Consider the following 24208-nt stretch of genomic DNA (forward strand, 5'->3'; position numbering starts at 1 on the left):
GAGCTCGCTTTTTTTTTTTTTTTTTTGTGTCCGTTTGGAATTGTCACAAATGTAGCGCTAAATCCTCCTGTTGACATTGCAAATTGAAACAGGATTATAAATATCGTCCATATGTCAGGTGCTGGCCCGTCCAATGTATGGATCGTGTTTTTTAGAACAGCCTCGGGTCAAATTGACCCCAGGAAAGACTTCCTGTTTCCTTCAAATGTACTAACATTTTATTATCCTTTTTTTTATTATTATTATTATTTTTTGATTCCTTAAAAATGATTAACAGTTGACGTCTGTGTGTCAGTCAGTTTGAATTCTGTTCTGTACACGCCTCGGGTCAAATTGACCCAGTTCCTATCCTCGACCCCAGCAATTTAAGCCACCCCAAAAATATTATAAATCAGTTACTTCATCATTTTGACTGCATGAATAAGCTCTAAAAATATTTTTTTCTAAAAAAGCCTCAGATTAAATTGAAAGTCCCCTGCCCCAAATGAAGAAAAAAAAAAAAAAATCAGCTTCTTTCGTTTTTGTTTTAGCCATCAATATTATGTTTATTTCTAGACATAACACAGCTAAAGCAGCCTTGGGTGAAATCGACCCCCACCCCCAAAAACCTGCTTGTTATATTACCTTCAAATTGACCAAATATTTCTTATCCTTGACCCCAGCAATTTATATGATTTATAAATAGAAGTAACTGACCAACATAAAAATAAATAAATAATCCGTTTCTGATCATTCTAACTTTTCTAATCTTCTGGGTATTTAACCCTGCAATTTAAAGCACAATTAAATTATTAATATAAATAGATAGGGATAAAAAAAAAAAGAAGCTAAAGCAGCTTTGGTTCAAATTTACTGGAAACTACACAGTTGTTTGTGTACAAGGAGAATGAAAACATATCACGTTAATTGGCTGCGTGATATTAATTTGATTCTTCAAAAGTGAAGTCATTTGAGTGAATCCTTCTGTTTGTTTTAAAAAAAAATCTAGAAATATATATATTTTATATATATATATATATATATATATATATATATATATATATATATATATATATAAAGAATCTTGAAATAATAAGTTAAACAAAATTGTGGATTTTATAAATTCTTTTTCTGGCCAACATTTCAAATTATTTTATGCATTATTTTTATCATATTATTGATGATTCAAAAATGCTGCTAGTCATAATTGGCTCATAATCATTTTCAAATAGTTTTGTTCTCTGCCAGTATTGCACACTCATTCTCATGCACCTTATTTATTTATTTTTATTAGTATATAATTATATTATAATTATATTATTATAATATTATATATATTTATTATGTATTAATACAAATAATTATTATATATTTAGTGACAAGCGTTTGATCCCCGGTTTACATAACAGGAGCACGTCTGCTTATGACACGATGATAAATTCAATCCACAGTATAATAAAAGGCTTAGTGTTTGGAATGACGTGTCATCGAAGGACTTTGGTGGTGTTAATGACTCATTTTTTGTATTCTGGCTTCCACTTATCCGATCACGGCTGACGGCTGCGAGCTATTCATAGTCGAGCGCCGTCGGGTCCTCGGGCCAAACATTTCTAGGGCTGTTGAGTCTCCGGAAATCGGCTCGTCCTCGTCATGGACATGTTGACTTACTGCTGAAAATGGATTAATGAGTCGAGGATCCCTTTAAAGTCAGGGGTCTGCAACCTGTGGCTCTGGGGCGAGATGTGGTGCTTTATTTCCTCTCCTGTGGCTCCCTGTAGATCTCAGAAAAAAAATAAAAATAAATAAATACATTAAAAAAAAAATCGAAATTAATATTTGTAACATTTATTTTTTGTTTTTTGGATAAAATATTCTTTCAATGGATTAATGATTCAGATAAAAAAAAAAAGAAGAATTAAATAGTCAACAAAAAGTCAGAGTCCACATTTTAAAGTTGTCAGAAAAAGAGACCAAAATGTAGATGAAAAATCTGAAACTTTTTTTTTTTAAATTAAACTAAATGAAATAATTTTTTTTTAAATTACCTAAAAATGTCCAAAAAGGAAGAGGAAAAGCAGAAAATTACAATCCAATTCCATGGAATTGCTAAAAATGTCAAAGAATTAAAAAAAAAAAAAAAAAAAAAAAAAAAAAAAAAAAAAAAAAAAGCTAAAAAGAATTGCCTAAAAAAAAAAAAAAAGTCAGAAAATTGATTTTTAAAGAGAAAGGCAGAAAAGAATGCATTTAAAATATAACTAGAAAAAGCCCCAAAACAAAAGAAGACATCCCAAAAATGACTTTAAAATGTCCTCCAAAATTGCAAAAAAAATAAAAAATAAAATAAAATAAAATGTTAAAAAAAAGAAAAGAAAATTGGTCGCAAATCAAGCAAAAAAAAAAAGAAAATCAAAAATGAAAGACAAATAGTTGAAGAAAATGAATCTCAAAATTATTAGATACTACTACACTAACACACCGCTTCCTTCATAACGTTCAAATATTTTGAGGCTCCTGAAAGATTTTTTTGTGGTTTATTTGGCTCATTTGACAATAAAAGTTGCTGACCCCTGCTATTAAATTGTTCAAAATTCCAACACCAATATTGTTCCTCTTACTGCAAATGAATATTGACTCCAAATATTGCTTATCGACCACTAAATAATATCAGTATCAGCTCTGAAAGAAAGCTTCTCAGTGTCCCTCTACTTCTCTCGCGCTGCATTTCTTCCATTGGAGCTCAGTGCTGCCTGGCATGTTGTGGCTCAAAGTGGTACTGCACTGTTTTTTATTTATTTATTTATTTTTATTATTATTTATTTTTTACAGTGACACTAAGCTAAGCGGTCATATTTGAAATATGTTTGGTGTCCAGATGTGGTGGCTAACGCGCGTTTGGTTGTCCCACGCAAGGTTTCCTCCTCCCTTTGCAGTCTTCCCATCATGGCTTCCAAAGTCATTCCCTGGTATAAGCGGAAGCGCGACAGCCACGTGAAAAGCGATCTGGCTTATCAGTACAGCACCAAGCGCGTCGTATATCAGCAGGCGACGCAAAGGTACGCTAACGCTTAACGGTCGGAACGCTGCCTCTCGCTGCTCGGCTGCGCAACGATTCGCACGCGCGCGCTTGGTTTGTTTTTAGGACCTGTTGTGATTTATTCAGCTAAGTGCAAAAACAAAAAAAACAACAACAACAAAAACACGATGTAGAACCTCTAAGGCCGAAAATTCAAATCAAGAAGAGCTCATTCAGAAAGTCAATAATCAGATTTAAGGACTACAATTTTTGCCATTTTTTTAAATGGTGTTAAATTTAAATTAAATTTAAAATTTAAAATTAAAAAAAATTAATTTAAAAATTTAATTTAATTTTTTTTTATGTACCAGTTGAGGAAGTAGGTAACGGCCAATCACGGCTCACCTGTTTTCTGGGTTTGGTCAATAAACTGAGCCATGATTGGTCGTTAGCACAGGTGATGTCATCATCAGTCGACAGCAAGTAGAAAAATGACTTTTTAAAGGTATTTAATTGTATATGAAAACTAATGAAGTTGCCAGATTAATCATAGACAAAATATGAACTTTTTACTGCTGAAAATGACTCAGTGAGTCAAGTATTCCTTTAAAAATCAAGGACATGATTAAAAAAAAATCAACAAACATTAAATTCCAAATTAAATTATGCGTAAATGATTGTTTATTTTTGTTCATGAAAATATAACAAGTGTTATCATTGCGTAAGAGTTGGCAAGGATAGTATGAAAATACCATTTTCATAATTGTAATTCAATAATTGTAATTATTCTAAAGTACAATAAGTCAGGTCTTTGGTAAAGGTAAGAAATGACTTTGAAAGCAAGATACATCAAAATATACTTGCATACGAAAACATTTAGGCCTTTAAAATTGGATTTATTATTATTAGATTGAATTTATGAGGGAAATGTATATTAATTTATGGTTTTATGAATAGCTATCGATTTAAAGTCGATTAATCAATTTTTTATTTGATTTTTTTAAATAAATAAATCCATCCCTAATCGGCCTACATACAGTCAGAAAAAAAAAAGAACCACTTCATCCGTTTCAAGTTTTTGTGAGCCTCCAGCGGATCCCAAGAGGCGGTGCCAATGCGGAGGTTGTGCTCCGTGTCCGGGGGGGGGCGAGTCCTTTTGAAGTTGTAGGTCTTAACCTTCACGCTGAGCTTTCTGCCTTTGGCCAAAGCGCTCCGTGTCGCTTTTGCTTTGCATCGTGTGGAGCTTTCACTTGACTTGTTTGGGGAAAGGCTGCAGTTCACGTTGATCAATAATTTCGCAGCTTTTTTCTCGCTATTCCGCAAGCTTCTTCTGGTATTTATTGGTTTTGTTTTATGATTCTTGGGACTGTTATAGCATTGGCAATAATAAGCCTGGTGCTTCAGCATTTTCTTTCTTTTGAGTTAATTGATGTGTTTGAAAGTATGTTTGTGGTTTCTTTTCTGTGATGGAGCCAAAGTAAACCATTCATTCATTCATTCATTCATTCATTCTTGACACAATACTGTAATTATTCACAAGCAGCTGTAATGATCCACGAGTGTTCAACATTCCCCATTGACGCCACAAAGTTATTCCCCAACATAACTGTGATTATTCCACAAACCATTTGCACCATTTTCTACAATTATTACTACAATGCTGATGCTCAGTTGATTTTGTGTGGCACATTTTTTAAATTTCTTTGTAGGAGTTTATCCACTTGGGAAAAGCAAAGCAGGTTGCCATGTCGTCATGTACGCCCCCCTCCTCCAGCCCTCTGAACGTCCTCTAACCCCGCCCCCAATGTCACAGGGTGCATGGCACTCCTTGAAGATGAACTGCTTGTCAACACCAGCAGCTCGAACACCAAATGTCAGCCTCATGTTCCCCCGTGTCCTTCCTTGGTCACATTTAAGTTCATAGAAACGATTCACGTATCAATAAATAAATCGTCTTGACAATAAAATAAACACCAGTCGAATTAGTGACTATGGTCAGCAACAATAGTAAGTTTACTTGGGGAAAAAAAACTCCTGTTTTTCTTGAGTATTTTTTGGAGGTGTTTTGTTTTGTTTGTTTTGTTTGTTTGTTTTTTGAGTATTTTTTTTTCATTTTTGTTTTATTGATTTTTTCTGTTTTTTTTTGTAGTTTTTCAAGTCACTTGGAGTGCAGAGGTTAAAAAAACATTTCTGTGTAATTTATTTTCAATTTTTTTAAATATTTTCTTTTTTGCTTTTTTTTAAAATAATTTATTGCTGTTTTTCTGAGTAGTTTATTTTTAGTTTTTCTTAGTATTTTGTAACGACAGAAAAAAAATATACATATATAAAAGGGAGGGGGGTTAATAAATCATAAAAACAGGGGGGAAAAAAGTTCATTAAAACAGAAAGTTCAAAAAAATTTCACAAAAAAGTCATAAAAACAGGCATGTTTTTCCCCTTAGTTTTTCAAGTCACTTCAGAGGTTCTTCAGAGGTTTAAAAAAAAAAAACAACAACTCAGAAGAACAGAACATTTCTGAGTAATTTATTTTCTATTTTTCAGAATATTTTATTTTTTGTTTTTTTGGGATGAATAAATCATAAAAACAGAAAAGAATATTCAGTAAAACAGAAACTTCAAAAAATTTACACAAAAAAACAAAGCTCCACATTTCTGAGTAATTTATTTTCTAGTTTTCCAAATATATATTTTTAATAGTTTATTATTGTTTGTTTTTTCCTGCAAGTGAATGCAATATAAATTCCATAAGTAAGGACTGATTGTGTGGATTTTTCTTTTTCTTTTTTTACCAGCATATAGAAGCAGTTGCCAGTGAAACAGCAATATATATGTCATTTTCTTTTCAGATTCTTCAGAAAACACACACAAAAAAATGACCCATTTGCATCACGAGCAGACGATTTAGCCATAAAAACAAACGACTTAGGCAACTGCGATTGGCAATGAGTGAGGTTTCCATGACAACAAGTCGTTATAGAAAAAGACTCCATCTGACTTTTTTTTTTTAAATTTCCCCGCTCAGCAGGAAATCAAGTTGCAAGTCGTCGAGGCAGTTGCAGGCCGCAGCCACCGAGGCGATGGCGGATCCAGCGTACACCATCCCCGTCTTCCGCCACAGGTGAGGACCGACACACGTCACCGTCGTGCTATTCTGAAGTTTAAGCTAACACCGAGCCGCGCTGATCCCGATTCTAGATCGCCGGCGTTCTGCTCGTTTGCCACTAGTGTTGATTTTGTCAACGAAAACTAAACAAAAACAATTCCGTCAACGCACATTTTTCACCGGACTCAACCTAGACTAGACTAAAACCCTCATAAAAAAAATACAATGAAAAACAGTAACTGGGACTAAATCGGTATGAATTTTCGTTGACTAATGAAGATGAGACGGAAATGTACTTCACTTAACACATTCACTGCCAGCCCAAAAATGCATCATTTGACGTCTTTTTCCGTCAATGGCAGTGAATGAGTTAAAAAACTGAGCTAAAATCTACGTACATTTTAGTTGATGAACAAAAACGAGACGAAAATGCCATTTTGTATGCCATTAGGACCAGCGAGGAGACGGGAGAGCTTGAGGAGTACCAGCGAGTGAGCAAAAAAGTGGAAAAGGGCTTGGCTGCCATCCAGGAGGAACTCCAAAGGATGAGGATCTCCACCAAGGCTCAAGTCGATAGTCTGGCCGTGGAGAAAGAGGCAAGTCCGGTCCGGTCCTGTCAGAAAAACCAAAAGCGTGATCGTCCTGATCTCATTTCTCTCCTTGTGCCGGCAGGTGAAGGAGAAGATGTACAGGAGAGTGGATCTGCTGGAGGAGATCCCGCGCATGCCCGATTTCATCGTGGCCCTGCGGCCTCACACCGTGTGGGAGAAGATGGCCGTCAAGCTCTTCTGCACCGTGCTGGGGACGCCCATGCCCGTCGTCAAATGGTCACGACCATATTTGATTTTTTTTAGCCTGCAACTTCGCTCAGCATTCCGCAACATTTTGCACTTATTTTTCACGGATCTCAAAATGAATGCCCGTCGTCAAATGGTCACTACGATAATTTTTAGCCTGCAACTTCGATCAGCATTCCGCAACATTTTGCACTTATTTTTCACGGATCTCAAAATGAATGCCCGTCGTCAAATGGTCACTACGATAATTTTTAGCCTGCAACTTCGATCAGCATTCCGCAACATTTTGCACTTATTTTTCACGGATGTTGTCAAAATGAAAGCACGGATGCTGGCTGTTAAGGGACGCCCATGCCCGTCGTCAAATGGTCACGACCATATTTGATTTTTTAGCCTGCAACTTCCGTCAGCATTCCGCAACATTTTGCACGTATTTTTCACGGATGTCAAAATGAAAGCACAGACTCTGGATTAAAAGTGTTAAATCGATTAACATCATTTCATTTACTTCCTGTTATGGCCTATATGGCCTTCGTTCCTCAATATACGTTTTTACTCAAGTTACAAGCTTTGTAGAAAAATGTGATTAATTACGGAAAATTGTATGTTTAATTTGAATGGTTAAAAAATGTAATCGCTTGACAGCACCATTATTATTATATTCCACAACATTCCACATTTTATTCCAGTGTACTATGACGATTCCACAGCATTCTATGATTAATTCATTGTGATACAATTACTTCACAATAGTTGACAAATATTTTGTGACATTCAACAGTTATTACATAACATTCTACCTGTTGCTTACCTTAACTTAGACGTTATTGGTGGCACAACTTTCTGCAACATGTGCAATGTACTAGTGTGATCACGATCCGATATTTTTAGAATCGATTATTCTATCAATTATTCAATAGAATAATCGGATACATTTTTATTTTGCATGAAAGTGCATTTAAAAAAAGCATTTTTTCCCCTGATTGCTATTTATTAACCAGTGATTGTTGTTTATTTTGTATTTCGTATTCATAGTGATTTTTTTTAAAGGAGGATTGATGTTTTTAATTTTTTAATTTTAATGTTTCTATTTTTGATGAATGAATAAGATAATCAGACTTCTCTCATGAAGGACTTCAGAAATTGGCAAATAATTACTGATGCTGAAATTAGGACAATTTAAAAAAAAAAAAATGGCTCAAACGATTACTCGATTATTAAGAGTTTTCGTTTTATTTGATAATTGATTAACTGTTGATTAATTGATTAATTTTGACATCTCATCAATGATCGACTTTTACGATCATCCCACGTTACTCTTCTGAAATGTGTGCCAATTGCGCCTCCGATTATTCCGATTATACCGCAGCTTTTCATACCACGATTCCGCAATGTACTACGATTATACCACAGCTTATGACGCCTAAAGGCAAACGAGTTGTGCTTTGTGTGCAGGTACAAAGGGGGCGTCCCAGTGGACCCTCTGAATGCTCCGGGAAAGTACAAGATTGAGAGCAAGTATGGCGTCCACAGTTTGATCATTAGCAGGTACGCAAACACAAAAACATGCGCAAACACACAAATGAAGCTCGAATAAAGCCGCTTCTATTCGGATATTCTTTTGATGTAAAAATGTTCCCTTGAAAATGAATGAGTACAAGTAATCGTTATAAAAAAAATACTAATCAGAATAAAGTGCAAACCTACCTTTCATATATAAACAGTAACTCTTATTACCACAAAAAACAGCCACGCTTGCTCACCTCTAGCCTCATTTGCATTGGGGGACCGCCTCCTATTGACCATATATGGTAGCCAGCAAGGAAAAAAGCGGAATAGTTGAGCTTCGACGTAAACAATGTGTACTGTGAGGGGCCATTTTGGGCGGTGGGGTGAAATGCTTGCCTGGTGTTACGGAGAGGGTGCGGTCTGTCTTGGCCCTCTCCGTCTCCTTGGAGACTCTTCAGCTGTTCAAACTCTGCTGACCTTTGCATCATTGGAGCCTCAAAATTCTTCGCTCCCTAGCCCGCTTCTCCTTTGGACACCGTGCGGTCATCTCCAAGACCAAAATGGAGCCTCACGTACATGTACGATTGTTCCACAAAGGTTTTATTTACATTTATGCCACATTTTTTTTCTGTGAGCATTCCGCAACAATTTTGCAACTACAATTGACAGTCAGTCTGTCAGAATGGGGTGTTTTTTCAATGAGAAAATCGTTTCTTTTTGTACCATCACTAAAACACAATACTAAAACTGGTGTCTTCATCACAGTGAGTACTTTGTGTATTTTTTTTTTTTTTAAACATACAAATTTATTCTTAAGAGACAACTTTCTGTGAACAAATTTGTGTCTTATGCAACATGTCAGTCAGTTACATAGTCAATTGTTTCATTTTATAAACTGACAATTTTTTTTGTGTCACATTGCAGAAGTAAATAAATAAATAAAATGACTTAAATATTACATCCAATTAAATCAATATTAATATTCCTCAGGAATTGTGTGCTTCAAAAAGTTGTGACATATACAGATAATGTCTTCCACAAGTCCAAGTAAGCTGATGAGTCTTCTTCGCCTGAAGTTTTGCGTCCATTTTCCCGCCAGTCTTATGAGGCGCTCCCCCTAGTGGCCCTCCAAGTAATTGCTCAATAAGTCATGAACGATGGAGCCGTGATAGTGGCTGTATATGAGCTACAAACAAATATCGCGATACTCTATATCGTCTCGACAATCTATCGGGGGACAAAGTATCACGATTTGTCACGATATCGTTTATATCGTCAAACTCACTCATTTGAACGCAGGCCGATGTGTGTTTTTTTTTAATTTTTTTTATTTTTTTTCAGGTGCGCGGTGAGCGACACGGCGGATTACAGCGCGGTGGCCACCAACCCTCACGGCACAGCCACCAGCGCCGCCACCGTCAGCGTCAGGAGTAAGTTGCACATTTCAAATCAATCTTCTTCGCTGTCCGACATTGGCGTGATGATGACGTTGATCACTTTTTGTGTCTGCGCAGGCGCAAGTGGAGGCGCATGGGCCAGCCAGATCGGCCTAGGTAAGAGGACAAAAAAAATGAAAAAATTATTCCACAATTTTCTGTGATTAATCCTTAACAATGTAGGGTTTTGCGTGTATACCAATTCTAATTTGGTACCAATTGGATGGTGTTGGTTTCTTAACAAGTAAATAATAAAATTAATAAATAAATAAAAAATAAGTCAATTAAAAAAAGCAAAACATACTTTTAATGGGGAAAAAAGGGCTATAAATGAAAAAAAAAACATAAATGAATGAAAAAGCATTCATAATAAACTAAAAATCATACCAAAATGAAAAAAAATATAATAAATAAATAAATATATATATATACTGTAATAAGTAAATAAAAAAACATACTTTTAATGGAAAAAAATGACAAATAAATGAAAGAGCATTCATAATAAACTAAAATCATACCAAAATGAAAAAAACATATATAATAAATGAAAAAAATATATATGTACTGTAATAAGTAACTAAAAAAAACATACTTTTATATATAATATATAATATATGAAAAAATATATACTGTAATAAGTAAATAAAAAGAATAGACTTTTATATATAGTACATGAAAAAAAAATATATATACTGTAATAAGTAAATGTAAAAAAACAACAACACACTTTTAATGGAAAAAAATGACTGTAAATGAAAAAAAAACAAAATAAATGAAAGAGCATTCATAATAAACTAAAATCATACCAAAATGAAAAAACATATAATAAATGAAAAACATATATACTGTAATAAGTAAATAAAAAAAACATGCTTTTATATATAATACATAAAAAAAATAATATATATATATATATATATATATATATATATATATATTACTGTAATAAGTACATTTAAAAAAAAAGATACTTTTAATGGAAAAAAATGAATGTAAATGAAAAAAGAACAAATATGATGAATGAACAAGCATTTATAATAAAGTCAAAATCATCCCAAAACGAAAACACAAACATAACAAATGAAAAAAAAATGTATATACTATCATAGATAATATCGTATGGTGATCTATGGATGTCGTTACATCCCGACTTGATTATATCGCTGAAGCCGCTCCGCTTGTACGCAACGGGCCGCCTCCCCACAGTGACACGCCCACCGCTCCGTGATTGGCTGGAGGGCTAAACATGGACGTACACGCCCAGTGGCAAATCTATTTATTTATGAGTGGAAAATCCTTGGACTATCCTTTTAAAGTGTCGTGGTGCTCTCGCAACATTCTGTCATTATTCCAGAAAGTTGCATGATTATTCCACAGCGTTGTGTCGTTTGTTTCGCAGTCCCCCGACTGAGTGGCAGCCACTTGAGTAAGCTGGAGGTGAGCCTGGTGCATTGCTTCCCGGTCACCTTCGGAGCGGAGGGCGAGTCGGCCAGCCTGCTGTGCACCCTGGTGGTCGTCCCCGACCTCCCCAATCTGCCGCCTTACATCGAGTGGTACCGAGATGGTGAGGCATATCTCAACATTCTATGAGCGTTCCACAATGTTGTATTGCGCAACCTTTGACCACTATTCCGCAATCGTATTTTCCCCGCCCATCTTCTATTCCAGATAAACTTTTACAGCCCGGCCCCCTGGTGGACATGTCGGTGAGCGGCAGCGTGGCCCGCCTGGTGCTGCCCCACCTGGCCAAGGACGACGAGGGCCTCTACACCATCCGCGTCTACACCAAAGACGGCACCTCCGAGCACTGCGCCTACCTCTTTGTCTCAGGTAGCGCGCGCGCTACTGCGTTAGCATGTTAGCGGTTTATCTATTTAGCGGTGACACGTTAGCGCTTGCTTTGCTCCTTGTCCCCCCTTTCGACCAGACGCCACCCCCCAAGTGGCCGGGGCCCCCGGAGCCCCCATGAGCGTCAAGGCTTACGACGTCAACTCGGACTACATCCTGGTCGCCTGGAAACCGCCGAACACCGTCAACGAGGCGGCCATCACCGGCTACTTTGTGGACAGGTGCGTGCGTTCGCATCGTGCGGTTCGTTGTCGTGTAGCATGTTAGCATGTGGGCGATATTTGTTGCACTCATTTCCCTTAAATTGGTTGATTAAAATGTAAGTCTTCAGTTTTACAGTTTTTCAATGAGTTTATTTTGTTGAATGTTAAAATTGATTTATTGTAAATAATGCAAAAAAAAAAAACATTTGCGCACCAAACCATTAGTTATAATAATAAATTAACCCATTTCGAACATCTTCTTTTAAAATAAACAATTCTACATTTGTTAGTATGTTTTGTTTCTTTTTATTGATCGAATTATTCATGATTAAATTAATTTAAAATGAATTAGAATTAATTATTTTTATTACTGTTTTTTTAAAGTACACAATATTAGTAGAATTTTTTTTTTTTAAATCATTCAATTAAATAATTGGGTAATTGTTACAATTAGATAAATAAGAAATAATATTGATAAAACATTAGAAGGAATGGCAGACAATAATTATTTCTTAATTTAACAACTAATCAAAAATAATATTCAATAACTTGTTCATTAATTATAATTCAAATAATTTATTATTAGAATGAATAATTTCACAAAATACCAACTTTATAGTAAAATTTACAAAATGATTTTGTTTAATTTTTAATAAATTAATTACAATATTTTTTCATTATTATTATTATTATTATGATTTTTAATATTTATTTAGTTATTATGATTTTAAACTAAAACAAAATATTGCCAAAATAAATATTTTTGTATTTAATTAAATCATTTGTTAATTACAATAAAATGCATTAGAAATAATTAAATAATAGAAAATGAACATAAATGCTTATTTTATTATTTAAACCAAATATTTTACACATTTTATTTATTTATTTTTTTACCTTATCTTTACATAAACAAACAAATCAAACGGCATCCATCCATCCATCCAGCCATCCATTTTCTTAACCCTTTGCAAGGGTCGCAGGGGTGCTGGAGCCTATCCCAGCTGGCTTTGGGCAGTCGGAGGGGTAGACCCTGAACTGGTTGCCAGCCAATCGCAGCAAACAGCTTTAATTTCCCACCCCGCGATGTATCAATTAGCTTGCAGCGCTAATTGAACAATTTTTATTTATTTATTTATTTATTTATTTATTTTTTGCAGGTGTGAAGCTGGGAGTGACTCATGGGTGCAGTGCAACGACGCCCCGGTGAAGGTGTGCAAGTACCCGGTCCACGGCCTGACGGCGGGCCGCTCTTACCGCTTCCGGGTGCGAGCCGTCAACAGCGCCGGCATCAGCAGGGCCTCTCGGCCCTCCGACGGCGTCGCCGCCCTGGACGCCGCCGAGAGCGCCAAGTTGGAAGGTAGCGCCGAAGGTAAATGCGGGAATGGGAAATCCCAAGTCTGGCTCACGCCTCGGATCTTTTTTCGTTTGTCGTAGTGATTAAGAGGCAGGGAAAGTACCACGTTGTCGCCAGGAATCATGAGCTGGAAGGTACAATAAGATTATTTTAGCTGCCACTTTGGATCCACACTGAACTAACCTTCTACCAACCGTTGACCAACTTATCCCCGACCAACCTGAAACCCACCTTGAACTCATCTTGAATCTAACTGAAACCGCTTTAAACCCACCTGCAATCAAACTGCAACCCACCTTAAACCGAGCATAAACCTTGAAACCGCCTCTAACCTGGCTTAAAACGCAACCTAAAACCACCTGTGACAAATTTAAAACCCACCTTAAGCCCACTTGAAACCACCACAAAAAAAAAACTCCTAATGAATCCGCCGTACGTTCTTAGGCCAGGCGGCGACCGTTCCTGGCCCGCCCAGCGACGTGCATGCGTCCGAGATTTACGAAACGCACGTGGTGCTCAGCTGGACGCCGCCCAGCCGGCGAGGACCGGCGCCGCTCCGCTACGCCGTGGAGAAGGTTTGTGCGTCCAGCGTCTTTGTGTGCGGAAGGTGGTTGCGTTCGGCAGGCAGTGGCGCGCACACCCCAGTCCTCTGATACTGAACTTGCGGTCCTTTGTTCACAAAAAGTTGTCAACAGGAGATCCAAATCCAACTTTGTCGTTCACAGAACATTGGTCGTCACAAACAGCAAATGTATAACTTATTATTTACAAGTTTCACAAAAAAGCTTGAAGATCAAAATCTGTCATTTGTTTCCATGACGTTGGTCACAAAAGGGATCCACATCCAATTATTTTGTTTACAATTGGTTTGTCGCCAATATAGTTTCATTTTTACCAAAAAGCCGCTTCGATTACAAACAAATCCCAATTATTAGTTTAGAAAAGTCCATCAATTTTTTTTTTAAAAAAGTCTTCTTCTCAGTGTTTAGCCTCGGCCGGTGCCGGCGGGCCGTGGCATCGCGTCAACGCCGGCGTGGACCTCCGCTCGCCCCGTTTGGCCGTCTTCCATTTGGCGGACGGGGACGCGTACCTCTTCCGGGCGCTGGCGTTCAACGCGCACGGCGTCAGCAGGGCCTCGGAGCCCTCGGAGCCCGTGAGGAAGGCCGACCGGGACGGTAAGCGGGAACGGAACGGCGGCCCGACCGCACGCGCGTTCGTTACCCGCTCGTGCACCCGTGTCGCGTATGTGACGATGTGAAACACTGTGTTGCAGGTTGCGCGCCGCCTCTTGGTACGTACCGGGACGATTTCCTTCACTTTTACTTTGTTTTTGTTTCACGTGTGTCCTCTTCTGAGCACCCTGCACAATAAGCCGCCTCCTCATGTGCGGGTCAAATTGACCCGTAAGGAGTTCAAATAAGTCAACCTGACATGAAAATGATTTGTTTCACATATCTGCAACGTAATGCTCACTAATGAGGTTAATAATGACATATAAGCAATGATTATTGAGATTTTTTTTGTTTGTTTGTGATAGTTTGGTACCTAAACATGGCTTGGGTCAGTTTGACCCGGGTCATATTGAAGTAGCCAAATTTAGATTTATGTGTTGATCACACTTATCAAGCCAAGCAGAGAAAATATTTTACACCAAAAAAGGAAAAGGGAAAAAAAAGAAAGAGCCAAATGGGTCAAAATGACCCAAAACATGATGTTGATTATTGTTATTAAGCAAATAGACAAGAACTTTCTGACCTAAAACCAAATTTAGCAAATATTCAGTTTAAATTTTTACCGACTGTGGGTCAATTTGTCCTGCGACATGTTTACAGTACCTACCCCACTGTACGTAAAATTTCCCTATTTAAAGAATTATTTTATTCAAGTTATTAATATTTTACTATTCATGTGAATATTATCTTTTAATTATGCTCATCTGGCAGTAGAGAAGAAGCTTCCTTCCAAAAAAAAAAAAGAAATTTATTTATTATTTTTTAATACTGGTGAAAATGTTGCATATTGTAAATAATAAATAAATAATGAGCAATTATAAGTATACTATTTAATATATATATATATATATATATATATATATATATATATATATATATATATATATATATATATATATATATATATATATATATATTAGGGATGTAACGATATCCAAAGGTGATTTGAAACGTATTGGGGCCAAAACATGCCTTGTGAAAATTAAACTGCACTAAGAAACGAGCCACCAGAAGAACTGCACAAATGGAACTCAACCTGACTTTTTTTTTTTAACAGATGTGCTGCTTTTAATATTGTGACATGACGACAACGATATATTGTGGGAGATTTAATATGGCGATATTGCCGGTATATCATTACATCCCTAAATATCCATGTTGTTGGTAAAAAAAACATCAACTCACGCACTTTGCGAACGGAGCACGCTTCACTGGAAATAACCAACAGGAACACGCAGGACGCAAACGTTGACGAAGGTCCGCACTTTGTTTAGCCGCCAACCCCGTTGCTAACGGCTCCAACAACCAAACCTCCCGTCTCTCTCCCCAACCAAACAGGCGTGCCGTCCGCTCCCGGCCAACCGGTGGCCACCCGCAACACCAAGTCGTCCGTCTTCGTCCAGTGGGAGGCGCCCAAGCACGGGGAGCAAGGCCTGATGGGATACTACATCGACGGCCGTGCGGTGGGCAGCAAGGACTGGTTCGCCTGCAACCACAAACCATTCAAACTCAACAGGTGCGCCATTTATATACTTTATTACTGTGGCGGTTTTGTTAGCCCCGAATGCTAATTGCTAATCATGTCAAACGGACAAACACTCTTCCACATTGTTGTTGTATGTCTCTAGAGTCGCTAGTCTCAACGTGCCTAGGTCAGGGGCCACCAAATCAGGCCCCTATCCTACACGTTTCCCTCCTCCAACACACCTGATTGAAATGATCAGGATCGGGCTTCTGCAGAGCTTGTTGGTGAGCTGGTCATTTGAATCAAGTGTGTTGGAAGAGGGGAAACGTCTAAATCATGCAGGATAAGGCATAGGGGCCCTCAAGGGCCAGACCAGATCAGACTAAAGTGACCCCTGACCTAGAGTATGTCCCTATGGACTTACCTTGTATACTGAATTAGCTGCCACTCTCTGTTAGCCACACGTGTGCTACTGCTAGTTGGAAGCCTCATTTTTCATTACAAAAACCGACAGACACCAACGTCTGATTTCCATGTTTACTGTTACTTCACTTATGTCCACTTATGCTGCATTTTTAATTATGTAAATGTGAACTGCTAACACGACATCGATCAGAGTAAACAAGTTTTGGTAGTTAGCCTGTTCGCAAGCCACCCCGCTTACAACTCTCCCGTTTTCTCCTCCTTTTCCGCATGACATGATTACATCTTTCCAGGTTTGTGGTGCATGGCCTAACTCCAGGGGAGACCTACATGTTTCGGGTGCAAGCCGTCAACGTCTTCGGCCTGAGCGAAGAGTCCCAGGAGTCGGGACCCATCGCGGTGGAGCCGGCCCTGGGTGAGCAGCGACCGCGGACGTTTTGACCGCAAAACGGCTCGGCTGTCATTCGGTTCTTTCATGCCATCTGCTATTCTATTGTTGCTGCCAGGTGGGGGGTTTGAGTACGGTATGTATTCAATGGTTGTGAACCCACCCCCACCCTTGCTTTCATCTGCACTCCACCTCCACCTTCACAGGATTTATTGTAGTCGTCACAACTTGTCACGTTTGAAGATGTGTGTGGTTCTCATCCAATGCACCACTTACCAATGTTTATTTTTTATTTATTTTTTATTTTTTTTGGTGGGGACCAGAACGGATTGATTGCAATTTCATCTATTTCCATTGATAACATGATTTGAGAGACAAGTGTTTTGAGACGACCTAACCTGAACCTCTCTCCGGTTAGCCACCCCCAGCGCCCCCTACGGCATCAGCCTGCTGAACTGCGACGGCTCCTCCATGACGGTGTCCTGGAGCAGCCCCAAGAGCTGCGGCGGCTCCAAGATCACCGCCTACTACGTTGACAAGCGGGACATGGACAGCCTGGTCTGGAAGGAGGTCAATGTGGGCGGCATCGTGGACCGAGTTGTCACGGTGAGTGGCCGGATAACGTCTGGTAACGTCCTACGTCTTTGTTTGCAAATGAGGCATTTCATTTAGAGCTGGGGTTGGGGGGTCTTCGAAATATTTATCAATAAATTACTCAGTGGTACAGTTTAAGAAAGTACATACCTACCTATGGCGACAGTTGCTTTTGATGAAGAACAGCTCTTGGCTCAAAGATCTTCTGTTCAAATGACAATATCAATACACTTGCCTTGCTTTTCCTTAGGTGGATAATCTGACAGAGGGAACCTTCTATGAGTTCAAAGTTCAAGCGGCCAACATGGCAGGCGTGGGCGTGCCCTCGGCCCCTAGTCTCCCGATGAAGTGTGAAGCGTGGACTATGGAGCAGCCAGGTAAGTCTCATGTTATCGCCCAATTAGCTCGAATGCAAAATCGGCCGTTCGTTGTCACGCTCTCGTCTCCTTGTACCGTAGGTCCGGCTTATGACCTGTCCTTGAGTGAGGTCCGTAGTCATTCCCTAGTCCTGGTTTGGAAGGCTCCGGTCTACACGGGGGCAAGCGCCATCTCCGGGTACTTTGTGGACATGACCAAGAAGGGCTCCTGCGATTTTGTCGCGCTGAATGAGAACGCCACCAGTCAGCGCTACATGCAGGTGAGACGCCAGCCAGAGCGTGGAGGTCTTTGGCTTAGTTAGTCTGGCTGCCTGAAGTCCGGGTTGTTGGTAGCTGCGGATGAAGGGGTTTGAAGGCGTTCTCTTGGATTCATCCAAATAGGATTGGCAACATCTGCCAGGAAGGTTTGCAGCTCAAGCTTCCTTCAATGTGAAAAAGCCTTGAAATCCGAAGACATGGTCCTTAGACATGGAGGTCTCTTTATAAAGCAGGAGGTATATCAGACTGTTGTGGCCCTCGGAGATACTGTCATTTATCAGTTAGTCTCTATTCCGACCCTCGCGAACTTTGTGTAACCAAAAGGACCAAGGTTCCTTCAGAGATACGGTGATTTACCATCCAGTCCACATTCCTCTCCTCACAAGATTTTGGTAGTGACCAAAAGAAACATGATTGCAAAGGAGGTCTAGTGCCTCAGGGGTACACCCTCAGCTTCTGGACTGTCGAGGACAAGACCAAAGAATTACAAGAGCAGTGGTTCTCAACCCTGGTCCTCGAGTACCCCTATCCATCCTGTTTTCCATGTCTCCCACAAGCAACATGTGTTTTTCAAACGATTAGCTAATCAGCAAGCTCTGCATAAAGTCTGATAATGATCTTCAGCTGTGTTTGCAAAGAGAGACCTGGAAAACTAGAGATGGATAGGGGTACTCAAGGACCGGGACTTAGAAACAGTGCCTTAGAGAAAGGGTGAGGACCTTGCTGGGTTGGTTCGTAGGGTGTCTTCGAGATTGGTTGAGGACGTAGCTCCTCGGGAAGGACAAAGTGGAGAAGTTGAGTGACATATTTAAGAGATGCCTCCGTGAAAAGCTTCTCTGCGCTCAGGAGAAGACTTCAGAGCAGACCAATGACACACAAAGGGGGTTAGGTCGCACAGCTGGCCTGGAAATACATCAGAGTCTTCCTGATGAAGTTGGGAGAAAGGTAGTCAGAGAAAGTCTAGGTCGCACTTCTCAGGCTCCGGAGAATTGAGGTCCACCAACAGATGTACTGCTAGTTGCCTTGTGCTACCTTAAACCTCTGCTGGTCAGCAGATGGGCGACAGTTATTTTGGCACCGTCTACCACGTTTGACAGTGGGAACACAAACAACTGCGTAGGAACGTAGGACACTTTCTACATTGTGCTGAGCTTTTATCCTGCAGGTAACCGGTCTGGAGGAGGGCGAGTGGTACGTGTTCCGGGTTCGCACCGTCAACGCTCACGGCATCGGTCAACCCTCCCTGGTGACTGAGGCCGTCTGCGCCAGACCTCCTCCAGGTAACGCCTCTGCTTGCAGACGGTCGTTGTGGGGTCCGTGTGACCGGGTCTTCCTCTGCGCCGCTCGCCGGCGTCTCCAGGCACCAAGGAGATCGTGGCCGGTGTGGACGAGGAAACGGGCGACATCTTCTTGTCTCTGGAAGCCAGCGACATCAGCCAGACCTCCGCCTTTGTGTGGTCCAAGAACTACAAGCCCATCGGCGATTGCCCTCGCGTTAACGTCACCACCAAAGGACGCACGTAAGCTCGCCGGTTTTCCAAGCGTGCTTCATTTCTGCTGCCAAGGACAATCTTAGGAATATATTTGGTACAAGTTATGGCATATAACATTACACATCGTATCTAAGAGCGGAGTGATGTCGTTTTAGTTCCAGACTGAATTTCCTGAACCCCGACAAAGACGATCTGGGCAGTTACTCCGTGCTGGTCACCGACACCGACGGCGTTTCTGCCAGCCACACACTCACCGAGGACGGTATGCCACGGCACAGGCCATCATCTTCTTGACCAATCAAAACCGTTCCCTTCACATTGGATGTCTTTCCCGCCACAGAACTCAACTCCATGCTGGAGCTCAGCTATGCCATCAGGAACCCCGGTGAGTATCACGTGTGCAGAGGTGTGGCACCACCAGTCACATCACTTGACCCGAGGCAGACATAAGTCGTCAATTTTTGGACTGTGATTGAGGAAGACCGTATGAATGAACCAAGTGATGACTTCACTAGTACTACTCTCTTTAAGTTTAGCGGGGACACGACTTTACGTGGCTTGCTTGATTTTTGCCACAGTAACTTGGGATCCCACTTTTACGAATGTTTGCCCCCCCCCACGCAGTTGTCCCACTCAAGCACGGTCTTAACTACGAGGTCCTGGAGAAAGGTCACGTGCGCTTCTGGGTGCAGGCCGTCAAGATTACGCCCTCCGTGACGTACAGGTTTGTCGTCAACGATAAGGAGGTGACCAGCGGCGAGGTAAGCAGCTCGGAAAAAACACGAGGCATACTGAACTCACGGCCCTCAAAATTTTTTACAAGTTTGCCTTTAACTCATTGACTGGCAGCCATTTTGACTGAAGCAACCCCCTTCGCTCCCGGCTGTTATACTGGAATTTGACTGATTCTGAAAGGCGCACAGAATATTGTGTTCTATTGTTCTAAAAACTAACCCATAACCTACCAAAAGAAAGATTAGAGTCACTTCACAATGGAATGGGTTCGAACCCACAACCTACCACTCAGCCATGTTGCCCCATGCTGGACCGACCGGATTGACAAATTCGGACACAAAATTTCTGGAAGACTTGAGTTCCTCTGACGGGTCATTGAGTTCTCCCAAAATGGCTGATTTGCTGTTTCACCGTCTTGTAGTGATCGAATATTTGTGTTGATGGGCGAAATCTGTGTCGTTATAGTTATTATAGTTTTGGAATTTTCATTTGAGTTTGTTTTTATTTCGTTTTGAGTTTTATTTTTTTCTAAATTCAGTTTTTTAAATTAATTTTTTATTAGTTTTAGTTTTTTTTAGATTTGGTGTAGATTTGGTTTGGTTTTACTTAGTTTCGGTATTAGTTTTTGTTTATTTATTTATTTATTTATTTTTGTAATTATACTTGCACACAATATTTAATAAAATAAATTTAATAAAATGAAAACCTCACTTCAGTGTGACACACTTTCAAACATCTTTATTTCGGTTATTGAAATAAATACATAAAATCATATTTAAAATCATCCCCAAAGGCTCATGTATGAAATTAATTACCAAAGAGTAAAACGAAAGACATTTTTGCTTTAATTATAGTTTGTTTTGTGAACATAAAATGTAGATTTTTTATTTTATTTCATTAATGAAATTATTTTTTTGAATTTTTGTTCGTTTTTTTTCGTTGTTTTTTGTGAACTAAAATAACCTTGGTCATATATAACTTTTCTCAAATTTCTTGGGGCGTGAGTGACAAATAGCAGCTTCAAAAATGATGAAAAGCAGTAAACTGCAAGTGACGTGTCCGTCGGCGTTTGTCCGCAGGGCCACAAGATAAGCCACGACGCGTCTACGGGCGTCATCCAGATGATCGTGGACAATTTCACCCGAGAGAGCGAGGGCACCTACACGGTGCAGATCCACGACGGCAAGGCCAAAACGCAGAGTTCCCTGGTCCTGGTTGGAGATGGTAAAACCTCCGGACGCAAACCGCTCGCTCGCGGTCGCGTTAGCGCAGACGCTAACGGTGACGCGACAATTTTTTATTTTTTTTCCTTCTGGGTCCAGTTTTCCTGGCCGTACTGAAGGAAGCCGAGTTCCAGAGGAGAGAACACGTCAGGAAGCAAGGTAAAACTCGCTGCTTCGTCATTTCGCCTTGTTGTTTGTTGTTTGAGGAGTTTTGGCACTTTTATTTTGAGTTTTGTCATTTTTGCTTTAGTTCGCATGTTCAATATGGACGACCAAAACAGAGAAAATTCAAAATAAACAAATGACTAAATAAATGACTAAAAGTGAAAATAAAAATGGATATAAAAAAATATATAATTAAAAAATTATCTAAAAAAAATATATAAATGCAAATAAAAAAAGCAAATGTATGTATGTATGTATATATATATATATATATATATATATATATAAATGCATTTGTATTTAATTTTTGAACTATATATTTTTTTTATGTCCGTTTTTATTTTCACTTTTAGTCATTTATTTATTTATTAATTATTTAGTCATTTATTCATTTTGAATTTTTTGCAGTTTTGGGCCGTAGTCGATATGTTATTCAAATGAGGGGGCGGTCCTAAGCGTGTCTTTGGGCTGGACTCCGCCATTGTCATTGGTCGAGTGAGCAGTTCATTTGAATAACATTTCGACTTGGCAGTACGGCCCAAAACTGCCAAAATTGAAAATAAATAAATGATTAAATAAATGACGAAAAGTGAAAATAAAAACGGATATAAAAAATATAATTAAAAAATTAAATACAAATGTATTTATTTGTTCTTTTTATTTCCATTTATATATATATATATATATTTTTTATTTATTTATTTATTTATTTTTTTTATTTTAGAATTATATTTCTGATAACCATTTTTAGTTTCACTTTTAGTCATTTATTTTTTTAGTCATTTATTTATTTATTTATTTATTTATTTAATCATTTATTTATGTAGTCATTTAGTTATTTATTTATTTAGAATTTTGGCAATTTTGCTTTCTCACTTTTTGCAGTTGTTGATTTTGTCGTGTTTTTTTTTTTTTTTTTCCCTCCATTCTCAGGAGCGCATTTCTCCGAGCATCTGGCTTTCACCGTGACCGAGGACTGCACCGTGATGCTGGCCTGCAAGGTCAGGTCTCGCTCGCGTTTGTTGCGCGTGCCGTCGCTCTGCCTCGTCTCGTCTCGTCTCGCGGCGGTCAACAACGCGTGCGTGCGTGCGTGGGCGTGTCTCTTTCCAGGTGGCCAACGTGAAAAAGGAGTCCACCTTCCACTGGTACAGAGAAGACGAGGAGATTGTTCCGGAAACTGCGCCCAACGTCATGTCGGGAGCCTGCGCGCTTCCCATCCCGCTGGTGAGCGGCTGGTTTATCGCATCTGCCATTGATTGATTGATTGATTGATTGATTGATTGATTGATTGATGCAGTTCTCAAGGAAGGATCAGGGTGTTTACAAGGCGGTGATTGGAGACCAGCGTGGAAAAGACACGTCCACCTATGACATCTCGGGAAAAGGTACTTGTACTTGTTCCTGTTCGGGGACCCTGTTCTTGTTCCTGGTCCTGGTTTGGCATTTGACAAATCTTTTGTCTTTTTTTTCCTTTTGTAGTCTTTGATGACATCATCAACGCCCTCGCCAGGATTGCCGGTAGGTCCACAGCAGAGCTGTTAAAATTAATCGAGTAATCGACTATCAAATTAATCGACAACTTTTTTAATAATCGAGTAATTGTTTGGAACCATTTTTTTTTTATTTTTTTTTAAATGGTCGAAAAAAAATTTGATTTCAACATATCAACAGTAATTGTTGATTGATTTCTGAATGACTTCATGAAAGAAGACTGATTATCTTCTGTGTTTCATCAAAATAAGATATTTGCAAACATCTGTTTTAACTTTGGAAAACAATGACCAAAGTACAATACAAACACCAATCACACTGGTTAATAAACAATAATCAGGGGGGGGGGGGGGGGGGGGGGTGCTTTTGTATGCAATTTAATGCAAAATTGAAATGAATCCGATTAGTTGATTCATCCTTTCAGTGTGGATGAACTCCTCCTTGGTGCCTTTCCTCACAGGGTTCTTCTGTGCCCCATGATGCTGTTGACGTTCTTTTTATTGTATTATGGATGTTTTAATTGTTCAGCACCTTGAGTTGCATTTGAATGCATAAAAAGGTGCAAAATAAATAAAGTTTGATTGTTTGGTTGATATAATGTGTACAATATACAATATGTTATTTGTCAGTCAAAGGTTGTTAGCACAGGCAACGTGTCTCAGCGTGATTTTTTTTTTTTTCCCTTTTCAGGGGAATCAGCCTCGGAGCTGGTGCTCCAGTGTACTCCAGAGGGCATCCGTCTGCAGTGCTACATGAACTACTACACAGAGGAGATGAAGACCGTGTGGAAACACAAGTACCGTATTTTTGTTGTTGTTGTTGATGTTCCCAAATATTGACTAAAAAGTTGGCCCACGTGAACGCAAACATTCCTCGCATGATTTGATGATGAACGCCTTGTTTTGTAGTTGTTCATGGTGGTTGTCAGTTGCTTTTGTAGTTGTTGAATGTGTTGCTCACTTATTTATTTAGTTGCTCACAATATAATATTTGTCAATTGTTTTTGTAGTTTGTTACTGTGTTTGTCATATTTTTTTTATAGTTTGTGGTGTTTGAGCATGCTCACTTGTTTTTGTTGTTTTATGCCAATCACTTGTTTAGGTAGTTGTTCATGTT

At 39.2% G+C, this 24208-nt stretch overlaps 1 protein-coding gene across 10 annotated transcripts in view; it reads left to right on the forward strand.

The window, feature by feature from the left end:
- The window catches only part of myom2a (myomesin 2a), a 38588-nt gene that overhangs the window by 10457 nt on the left and 3923 nt on the right, over window positions 1–24208 (forward strand). For 4 of the 10 annotated variants that reach the window (XM_077523901.1, XM_077523903.1, XM_077523902.1 and 1 more), the window contains 29 exons: window positions 2890–3032; window positions 6018–6113; window positions 6550–6694; window positions 6771–6925; window positions 8351–8443; window positions 9746–9834; window positions 9919–9957; window positions 11240–11404; window positions 11509–11670; window positions 11768–11909; window positions 13052–13263; window positions 15819–15996; window positions 16662–16783; window positions 16875–16892; window positions 17175–17362; window positions 17601–17727; window positions 17809–17987; window positions 19151–19265; window positions 19346–19505; window positions 19634–19740; window positions 19819–19863; window positions 20103–20239; window positions 21293–21437; window positions 21536–21595; window positions 22535–22602; window positions 22712–22825; window positions 22899–22986; window positions 23081–23119; window positions 23783–23888. In XM_077523901.1, the coding sequence (XP_077380027.1) occupies window positions 2920–3032; window positions 6018–6113; window positions 6550–6694; window positions 6771–6925; window positions 8351–8443; window positions 9746–9834; window positions 9919–9957; window positions 11240–11404; window positions 11509–11670; window positions 11768–11909; window positions 13052–13263; window positions 15819–15996; window positions 16662–16783; window positions 16875–16892; window positions 17175–17362; window positions 17601–17727; window positions 17809–17987; window positions 19151–19265; window positions 19346–19505; window positions 19634–19740; window positions 19819–19863; window positions 20103–20239; window positions 21293–21437; window positions 21536–21595; window positions 22535–22602; window positions 22712–22825; window positions 22899–22986; window positions 23081–23119; window positions 23783–23888 (3407 nt within the window). In that variant the 5' untranslated portion in view covers window positions 2890–2919. Of the gene's footprint in view, window positions 1–2889; window positions 3033–6017; window positions 6114–6549; window positions 6695–6770; window positions 6926–7243; window positions 7264–8350; window positions 8444–9745; window positions 9835–9918; window positions 9958–11239; window positions 11405–11508; window positions 11671–11767; window positions 11910–13051; window positions 13264–13328; window positions 13383–13692; window positions 13824–14230; window positions 14424–14521; window positions 14540–15818; window positions 15997–16661; window positions 16784–16874; window positions 16893–17174; window positions 17363–17600; window positions 17728–17808; window positions 17988–19150; window positions 19266–19345; window positions 19506–19633; window positions 19741–19818; window positions 19864–20102; window positions 20240–21292; window positions 21438–21535; window positions 21596–22534; window positions 22603–22711; window positions 22826–22898; window positions 22987–23080; window positions 23120–23782; window positions 23889–24208 lie in introns of those variants that run through there. The other 6 variants (XM_077523910.1, XM_077523905.1, XM_077523906.1 and 3 more) reach the window with 6 other exon arrangements.

This window comes from Festucalex cinctus, chromosome 6 (genome assembly GCF_051991245.1).
Source record: "Festucalex cinctus isolate MCC-2025b chromosome 6, RoL_Fcin_1.0, whole genome shotgun sequence".
NCBI classification, from domain to species: Eukaryota; Metazoa; Chordata; class Actinopteri; order Syngnathiformes; family Syngnathidae; genus Festucalex; species Festucalex cinctus.